Here is a 10,270-nt window from a genome sequence, read left to right on the forward strand (position 1 = left end):
GCTCTCGACTGTTGTGCTGTGACATATTCTGAGTTCGATACAGACAGATATTTTCCACGCTCAAATATATTTCTATTTTTCTTATGAATAAGGTGAGAAAATATACATCAGTGACAAAAACACACCTGTTTTAGTCTTTTTATTAAGATTCAAGACAGCCAGCATCTTTTTCTTCAAGCAAAATCAAGGTAAAAATCTATGAATATGTGGGAATGTGATACGACTATAAAATCAAAAGCGTATAATAATAAAAAAAATGTATAGTCAGTCAGACCAGGTCAGTTAATACCACAAACAGTCCTGAAGCACAAAGTGTTCAAGCATTCCTCTCAGCTCAATGCTGTCAGTGTCTGAATGTTAAATAGTGCAATTAATCAATTAATGCTCATACATTTAAAATCCCATAAAATCCATTTTCATCCATTTTTAACCAGCAAAGCTGAATGCACTCCCTGAGAACGAACCCACAAACCAGCCAGTGTTGATTTAAACAGAAGTTCAGCTCAGCGAGGCAGCTTTTATGTAACTTGCCACCTCGTCTCAGTTTCAGTTAGAACAGTACCCAGTGGTCACAAAGACACTTGAACAAACGCTTTCATTTACAGTGGCACTTTGAGGCTTTTGTGTTTTTCAAAATGAGCACCATATTTCTCTTAAAGCCCTCTGATTCCTGTCAGATTTGACTACTTCTACTCCTCCAGCATTGTTCTGTACACATTAAGCTTGAAGAGGAGGATGTAACAGCCCTTGATAACTACAACTAATGATCATTCTGAACGAGTAAAATGGCTTTTTGTGCCCCAAAAACATATTTTCTCAGTCTGATTCTTACTGTGAGCGATGGGGTCCTACATTAATGCATGATATTGCCATTTCACTTGAGATATTTCTTTATTTATTTTTTCACCTGTGCTCTTACAACTATCACAAAAATGTAAAAAACTGTACAACCACATTAAAACAAATATTTCCATCGTACCAAACATTTCCCTTAAAAACCAACATGCCCAGCAGACAAATCTGATTCCAGCGAGATTTATCAACACTGGATCGTTCCTCCTCCACAAGCCTCACACTGCAGCGCTGCTGTCCTGTAAGCCTTCCACACCACCGGGTCATGCAGACACACCGTGCCACCGCCTCGCTTCTCCTCCGCCTCATTCCGGTTTATGTCTCCCACGCACACCCAGCCTCCTCCGGCCCCCGAGCTGGACGCCTGGGTGCTGACGGCCCACTTGGAGTGGTCCTGAGAAGCCTTGAAGGTGAACGTCTGCCCCGGGTTGATGACCTTGATGTCCAGGACCTTCCAGCCCAGCGAGCAGTCGGAGGGGAGGATGCCCGTGGAGCGAATCCAGAACTGGACCAGGAGGTCTGACTGGAGGGTTGGGGCCACCCAGGAGTGGTACAGGTCTGATGAGGCAGAGAGGAAGGATGGACAGGAACATGTTTTTATTGTTTTATTGCCTGTAAACTTGAACTGTTGTGTTAAAGGGACAGTACACCACAAAATCAAAAATACATATTTACTTATAGCACTATTTATTCGTCTAGTTTGTTTTGGTGTGAGTTGCCGAAAATTTATAAAGGAACTAGATTGTAGTCTGAAACTCTGATAAGGTCATAACCTGGTTACTCAATATAGTCCACAGACCTTGTTGTGAGCAGTTTCATACAGGAACTATTTTCTTTCTGTGTCACAGTGCAGAAGGTTGCAGTATCAAGAAGCTAGCTACCTAATGTACCGAACATTGAAGCTCAGCAGAGGAAGACAACATAAATTTTTACATCCCACGCTGTCATGAGCGCGAGCCTCTTGTCCGTGGCTGCGATGTGATGTGTGCCGTCCAGTTCCATTATATTAGAGAGAAGGTAGACATCTCTACGCCTGATATCTCCAAAACCTGGCAGCTTACACCAAAACAACTAAATAGCACTTCAGGCAAGAGGAAAAATATGTAATTTGGATTTTGGGGTGCACTGTCCCTTAAGGAGGGAGTAATAATATCACAAATATGAACAAGCTCACATTGGCCTATTCATACCTGCATACCTGAGGCCAGAGCAGACTTGAAACTACATTTATTTCTTCAAAGTCGTACCGTTGTCAAAAGAGGCTCCTTTGGCAAAGCTGATGAAGTCGGTGCCACCCTTTGAGGTCAGCGTCACGCTGCGATTGGACACGGGTTTCATCTGTGGAAAGATGTGACCAGAAAGCTGTTTCTTCTCACAGACAGCAGCCAGCGCGGGCACCAGGGACGCCAAGGACTCAGGGACGTCACAGTCGTACACATTAGGCTGATTGATCTGAAGCTGCTCTCCTGTGGTGCAAAACAAATTAGATTTAAGGCAAACGCTGCTAACGGCACTTCAGGATCACTCTGTTTGTTGAGTACAGAAAATGAATAGCACTGTCTCGGTGGCATTGGTGCAGAGGCACTGCACCAACTGTGCGCAGCAACAGATGATAGACGGATAGCGTAACCACACATACTGTACAGTGGAAGGACCTTAGTGTTAACTGCAAGGGGGGAAAAAACATGTACGTATTTATCTTCCTCTTCTTGAGGTAGCAATTCAGAATTCTCAGAATTCTCTCTAGCTGAGTGCATTTAAGTGGAGAAAATGTGCCTCCTACCCCGTCTGCAAAAGATTGCTCCCTGTGCAAAAATCTTAATGTCATGTTATTTATGTTATCTGGGGAAAGAGTTCGCAGAAATTCTACAAAAACATCAACAACTGTAAAAAAAAAAAAAAAAGATGGATCAAGATAAGCAAGTTGTTCCTTACTTATATCATACATAAAATCAACATTAATGCAATTTATCACTTTGATTGTAACCTCTAACCACATTAAGCACTTACTGTCTTTCCATGAGCTCCATTAGGGATGCAGCTAAAGACTACACTTCATTATTGATTTACCAGCCCCATTATTTTCAGCTTAATTGATTCATCATTTAGTCTATAAACAGTCATTAGTGCGGAAGAATGATCATCAGAATTTCTAAAGAGTTCAATCCAAGGTAGCTTATTAAAACAGTTTGTTTTGTCGGCACAACAGTCCAAAACTCAAACAGATTTAATTTACTAAACTAAAAATCAGAGAAAAGCAGCAAATCTTCACATTTGAGAGATTGCAATGTCATTTGGTCTGTTGATCCACCGCTTTGGACCAGGATGATGCTGAAGTTAGCAATTAGCTTAAAGCTCCACTGAGCTAAAGTACATTCTAGCAGAGATGCTAACATGGTTTTGGACTTTTGCTGCCTGATAAATGACTTTAAGTCGACCATGAAAATAGTTTTTGGTTAATTTTATATCAATTTACAAATCATTTAATCGGCTTAGTTTCTGACTCCATTCTGTAAACAGAGGTAGTTGTGCTAATCAAATCACTTGTTAGGCTAACCAAAACACAAGAAAGAAAATATTTATGACAGCATTCTAGTCGACACATGAAGGAAGGACACAGGAAGTCTTTATGAACTCGGTGTCACCCCACAGTTTCCCTTCATTAACGTGCAAATTCATGCTGCAAGGTGCCGGAAAATGAAACGTGACAGGGCTGTGATCGCCTTCTGCTGTTTGACAAAACATTTATGCGCCTTGTGACCACGTCACGGCGGACGCAGTCACACTCTCCACATCCCAGCTGGCGAGGCAAGAATCTGATGGAGCACATGCATGCCGCAGTGTGAGCGCCGATATCTCTATGGAAACACACCTCAGTCTAATTACATTACCCCAGGCACTGCCATAGCAACTGTGCCAACTGCTGGGTCTGCCAGGTAACTGCACGGGCGGCGCGGTGACATGGTGATGACACCTGTTTACGCTGATTACTTTGGATCGGGATTGTTGTTGTGTCAACACCTGACTGGATTATTAAGTGCTGGGTGACGACGAGACAATAACGATGGGAGAAATTCCTTTCAAGATGAGACGGCTCCTATAAGACGCCTTCACTGGCCACACAACTTGTGATTTAATATCCTGAGTAATGCGTTATTATTTTTGACAAAGGCAGATATAAACAAAACAAATCGAAAAATTAAAAATATTTATGGTTTCAGAAGAATTCCAATATTAATTGACACCCTCACTGACTTGTTTTTACAAAGCAGCTCTTCAAGGCAGAGTAACGCACCAATCAGTAGCAGGGAAACTTAAATATATCACCTCTCTGTTCTTGGTTTAACAGCCTCTCCACTGAAGAACTTCCATGATATTGGCGCAGGATTACATTCCTGGCGTTTACAATCATTTCAGTGAAACCTTAATTAAGAGGCCCAATAAATCATAAATCTTGCAGACTTTGTTTGCAGAATAACAGCATTTTAAAAGCTACAGGTTTTTAATATATTGAGCAAAAAAAATTACCTTTCTTAATAAACAGATATAAGGGTGGAAAGGATGTACTTCTTAAGTAAAGCATATTTATTCCTAATATAGCAGCAGACAGAAGGCAGAGTATGAATCTTCTTATCCTGTTATTGTAATCTAATACCATTATCCATTTAAACATCATTGCAAAGAATAAACTACACTTTTATAGGAACTCTGTCTGTGGTTTGCAGCATATGGCCTCATTAAAGGGCTTACCGATGGCCTGGAAGCGGTCGAGCGGGTAGGTGACGCAGATGAAGTTTTGTCCGTTGTTCACACCGCTGCCGGGGTAAGAATACTGTCCTGCCTGTCGTACCGGGGGGAAGTGAGGGGTGCTGTGGACCAACCAGAAGCCCTGATTTTTATCCAGCAGGACAACACCTGAGGAACACAGATATTAAAATTGTCAGCAAAAAAACATCAAGGTCTTCCTCCCACAAACTCAACTTTGTTTATAACTTTGAAATTGTGCCAAAAATGTTCAGTTTTTTACATCGGTTCTGGCCCTTTGTTTCTTAAACCTACAATGACAGTGACAATGGGCCACTCATGGGCAGCAGAAATAAGCATATCATCACCTTTTACATCATCAGCAAACTGTTGCTTATTTACACATCCTGCAGTTACAGAACATTATTGTGCATTTGGAGTCCAGTCAAGTCCAATATTCACTCTTTCTAGCTCTGTTTTTGGGCTCTACCAACTCCAGAGGAAAGTATTTGGCTGTTTGGCTGCTAAATGCTTCACATTCACCAGCTAGTTGCTAAATTTCTTTGCCATTTGGTGCTGAGCAGTCAGTGTACAGTAGGTTATTGACAACAACATTATGAGAGCCGTTACAGTGAACGACAACAGGAAACTTGACTTGACAAATTAACAACAAAAGGTCTGTTTCACATTTTGTCATTTGATATATTGTTATAAAATACATTACAGCCCCTTTAAATGCATATTCCTCTCGCATCATATTGTCTCTCTCCCATTAATCACAATTTTTTGGATACTATAAGTTGGACATTTTTGGCCTCATGTATGTTAAAATCAAACAAGTCCCTGAATTTTAGTAGTTCTGTTGTTTGCAAAACTGAAGCGTGTAAACTGGATTAGCATGATGTGTTTTTAACGGACATAGTGTCTAAGTCAACAGTATAAGGTGTTTTAAGAAAGCCTTAATTTTGCACAGCTTTGCGATTGACTGTGACATTTTTGCTTTGGCATAGTTCATACACTGTTGTCCAATGTGTGAATTTGAGTTTGAAAGTCAAATCTCTTGGAGCCTATCTGGTCTATGCAGGTATTGGAGCTTGACTGCACCAGTGTTCACCTTTTGTGTGCCCCCCTCTGCTTCCACTGTTGTGAACCCATCTGTCACCCAAGTCCACAAGTGGCTTCTGGTCATTGTAAAGGATGTATGCGAGCTCTGTGTTCTGTGAAGAGTGAAGAGATTTATTAAAATGAAAAACCGTCATACTTGGGCTCGTATCACACACAAAAAACACACTTCAGCTGAAAATAAAATAAAAGAGCATAACATTGATATGATAGGTTGAGGTACACAAACATATATATTTTTATAAGACCATGCTGTTGACACTACTCTGTCACCTTTTCCACAGCCGTTCGGAGAAAAACAGCTCAACTGCATATAAATGACAAAGTAAATTTCACTTCTCATTCTCAGTTTCTTTCTCTGATCGAATGTCAAAGTTAGCAGAAACACTTCTAGCACAAGAGCTTATCATAGCTTTCAGTGTGTCCGTTTATGAAATGAGAAGTCACAGGACTGCAGCGAAAAAGCAGAAGCAAGCAAAAACATAAAACATCTGCTGAAGCAAAAACATAAAACATCTGCTGAAGCAAAAACATAAAACATCTGCTGATGTCTAGAAGAACCTACGAGTCTTTACTACTGATACAGCTTGAGCTTAAGACGTGGATAATGACAATTCAATTAAATAAACTTCAGTACTTGTTCCATTTTTGCTACAGACAAAAAGGCGCCTGATGGAAACAGACCTTTCCTTGTGAGTACAGTTGTCCGACTGTCCGGCCCAAAGCTCCTGTGGTGTCGTTCACTGTCTCCTTCCCATTAGTCCATCCTTCACTCCCTTTCTCCAGCAGCAAATACAACTCACCCCCCTGGGGGGATTTTTTGCCATGTTCTTTAGGCAGCTTGTACACATAAAACCTAAGAAAAGGAGAATGAGACTGTAAGTCCATCTGAGAGACATTTGTAAAGATGCAAACAGAAGAGCTTGATATTAAACTGCTTTGAAGATTATTGTTTAAATGTTGTAATTATCTTTCTAATGGGGTTAAAAGAAAGTATAGTGTATTTTTAAACGCCTGTAATGTTATCTGCGAATTACCAATCAACTGCATCTCCTTTGTCGTTGTAGCAGCTGATTGGTGAGGTGTCGCCCCCTAGTGGCACACAGAAGACCAGCAGGCACAGGTACAGCAGCATCTGAGAAAAAGAGTCAGAACTTGTAAATATATACAGTACTTACAGCTACGAAGGTATTTGGATACATGGATAGTTTTAGGTTTATGTTAAAATGATACTGATATACTCAAATGTACATTTAAAGTGGCTGTAATTCTTCTTCCTGTTCACAGTATCCACAGTCCTTGCCCTGTGCAAAGATGCATAATAAAATCCAGCTGAAGCTAATAGGCTTATATCAGCCATGTTGTTTATGAAAATCTACACACAGTCTGGAAGAACCAACAAGTCTTGACTGAGAATTGTTCCCAGACAAAGAAAAAGTGAACCTATTCTGAAACACCTGCATAAGGAACTGAGGCTCTTCTGTGCACTGTAATGTATAGAGAAGTGGGATTTAACCTTTACACAACTCTACAGAGAAACATCCCCAAGATGAACCAGGAAACTGGTTGTTCTTGCTGTCGTACTTTAACGTTGTTTACGAAATGGCTTTTCCTCCACTGATGAGAAAAATTCAAGTAAAGTCAAACTCAACTAAATACTCAAGTATTAAATTACGTCATCTGGTCAAGTCCAACTAAAACTACCAATACAACAGTGCAGAAGTTTCCATTACACGTCTTCTGCCTTCAAAGTTTTACTTTCCTCAATTACTGTACTTAAGTATGATTTTGGGGGAACTTGCACTTTACTTGACTATTTCCTTTTTCTGCTACTTTGTACTTCCACTTCACTACATTTATTTGATAACCTTAGTTACTAGTTACTTTGCAGATTGCATGCTGCATCAGAGCCAAGCATCACATTTTCAATTAATTAATTTATCAGCAATCACATTTTACTTTTGATACTTGAGTACATTTAATATCAAATACTTTAAACTATTACTCAAGTACTACTCGTATGAGTGACTTTCACTTTTACCAAAGTCATATTTTAACACATTATCTTTACTTTTACTCATGTATGACTGTTGGGTACTTTTTATAACACTGCTGCTGAGTAGCTCAAACTATAACGATACTTCAGAACTTGTTAACTATATTTTGTATTAATAATGTTAAAGGTGCACTACGTAGTTTTGGGGAAGAAATTTTAATCAGTAGAGAAAGATCTTCATTGGCTAATTTTTATGCCTAAACAAACTAAATAAACACACTCTCTTAGTTTTCATGACTGAATAAACTTAATAAAGAAACTGACCTTAAAGGACAACGCAGTTTCATACTGTTTTACTTACTTATATGTGGCGGACCCTGCCACCTTCCTAGCTTCAAACAGTGTTGTGGGACCTTGTTTTCCTCTGAGAACAGCTTGTTTATACAGTTATGGAAAAATAATCATTTCTGAGTTTGTATTATTACCTCATTAATATTGTAAATAATACAATTTTCTCCAAAACTACATAGTGCCACTTAAACCTGCAAAATAAACAATATCTAAAGCTTTTTAAATAACAAGGACAACAAGACTTCACAGAATAAAAAGTCAAGTGAAACACTCAATTATCCAAATATCCCCAACTTATTTAGAGTAGTGTATGGCATAAAATGTAAATACTCAAGTACAGCACAGTAGTTGAGTAAATGCACTGATAACACTCCACCACTGGTCCAGTTTCAACTGTGTACAAACAAACTGTATCTATGTTAAATGACAAGCTAAGTTTATTTGTGCCTTGATTGTTGAACACTGGATTCAGGAGCAGCATCTTGTGACATTTGCAAAAAAGTAAGAAACAAAACACTTTTGTATTATGTTAAAAACCAACAGCTTCAGGCAGAAAAAGCTTTAGAAAAAGACAAATACATCTGAAAGACTGACAGTGACAGTGACAGTAAACCACAGCAGAGGCTAATGCAAGTTGTTGCTAACTGTTCAAAACACGGAGGGGAAGTAAAGTCAGTGACAGCACGAGCTAAGTTTAAATTTACCACCTGTACCCACCTCTGTCTGAGTGTGTTCCTCCTCATCTATGTCCTCAATAGACTCTTATCTTGTCCTCAGCATGAATATCTACTGTGGTTAGTTCCCAGTTTGCTCCCAGTAAGTTTCATCTCCAGCCACATCCTTGTTTGGGTCTGGGACTACAACAGCGGGATGGGACAGTGACGCTCTGCGCAGCTAGCTAAACGCCAGCGGGCTTCTCACGGGACACTTTTAATAGGCAAATTACACCATACACGTTGATTAGCTGTTGTTAATGTAAGTGAATAAAATGTACAAAACATCGACTATTAAAAAAATATAGTGAAACCATAGAGACAGTCATGAGTTAAACTCATTTTTACATGCTCCTCTACTTCCTGGCTCGCGTCTTATCCTTCTACAAAAGTCCTAGGTTTCTGTCAAGTGATCCGTGACGTCGCCGGGTGGGCGGGGCTTCATAGAAAAAACAGCTAAAGCAGCTAAATTAACTTTAAAATGAGTTAGTGAGTGAATAAACAAATAAATAAATAGATAAATAGATAAATAAATAAATAAATAAAGAGATAGATAAAATAAAATAATAATAAATAAAAGCCCTGACCACGGAGTGATTTAAATGGACCTAAGATAAACATAGACGTAATGTATTCATTACAACTTGATTTTAACTTGATAAGATCTATTTCTGGCAACTATACTCAAGCAATATCTATCATCCAAATATATTTGAAAATCTAAACAATAAATAATTTTAAATAAATGTCATAAAAGAAGACAAATATTTTTGAAGTTTTGTTTCTTATTTATATTGTTCTTACTGCTTTTTTAAATTATGTTTTGTTTTTTTTTACTTTAATTAAATGCTCTGTTTTTGCTATCCATTTTGCTGCTGTGATAATGCAAATGTCCTCATTGTGGGACTAAGAATCTAAAATCTGCTTCAGTAAATACCCCAACATCACACCTCTCAACCAGACATCTAGAAAATAGAAAATAAAATAAATAAATATAGTACACGCTCAAAGTCTGGTCTCCGAAAGAAAGCCAGACAAGAGGAATGACACAGTATACTGGCCCAGCCCTGTGTAAATGCACGCCTCCATTTTAAAAGTGGAACTTGACTCTTGTTAACTGGTCTGTTTGGTGTTTCTTCCTGTTTTATTCTTTCACAATTTTGGGTGTAAAATGTGGCTTCTTTTCTGTTGCATGTTTTTCTTCCCCTCCTGTGGTCCTCTTCTTTTCATCTGAAATGTTTCACTTGGTATTGCTTCATGATTCAGAGCAGAGGGCCAAGAAGAGCAGGTCACGTGACAGAATAAATACCGTCTCATCAATAATCTGGAGATGTATCACTACCTTTGACCTCACGTCTGACATTTACACTTTTTGATGAGTTAAGTATTTCCCCTCATATTTTAAAAATAATTCAACAAAAATGAGTTACTTTTAGAGGCAATATTTTTGTTTTTCTGTTTAACTTACAGTATATTTTCTTCCGTTAAAGAG

General features: G+C 38.8%; 1 protein-coding gene across 1 annotated transcript; it reads right to left on the minus strand.

The window, feature by feature from the left end:
- Positions 1–124: 124 nt before the first annotated feature.
- On the minus strand, positions 125–9,132 carry dnase2 (deoxyribonuclease II, lysosomal). Its single transcript, XM_073485851.1, has 7 exons — positions 8,783–9,132; positions 6,756–6,853; positions 6,403–6,574; positions 5,711–5,813; positions 4,603–4,767; positions 2,100–2,318; positions 125–1,410 (listed from the first exon to the last, which is right to left on the minus strand). Exons 2-7 carry the CDS (start codon positions 6,851–6,853, stop codon positions 1,040–1,042), a joined length of 1,128 nt encoding a protein of 375 aa, XP_073341952.1. The 5' UTR covers positions 8,783–9,132; the 3' UTR covers positions 125–1,039.
- Positions 9,133–10,270: the final 1,138 nt, after the last annotated feature.

Source organism: Pagrus major, chromosome 17 (assembly GCF_040436345.1).
Source record: "Pagrus major chromosome 17, Pma_NU_1.0".
NCBI classification, from domain to species: Eukaryota; Metazoa; Chordata; class Actinopteri; order Spariformes; family Sparidae; genus Pagrus; species Pagrus major.

Bases quoted from the DNA above. Each gene is read 5' to 3' on its own strand.
- dnase2 (XM_073485851.1), bottom strand. From the start codon at position 6,853: ATGCTGCTGTACCTGTGCCTGCTGGTCTTCTGTGTGCCACTAGGGGGC. The intron at 5,814-6,402 runs GTCTGTTTCCAT...CACTCTTCACAG, and splicing joins AACTGTACTCACAAGGAAAG to AACACAGAGCTCGCATACAT. The intron at 2,319-4,602 runs GTAAGCCCTTTA...TTTGCACCACAG, and splicing joins CGACCGCTTCCAGGCCATCG to GAGAGCAGCTTCAGATCAAT.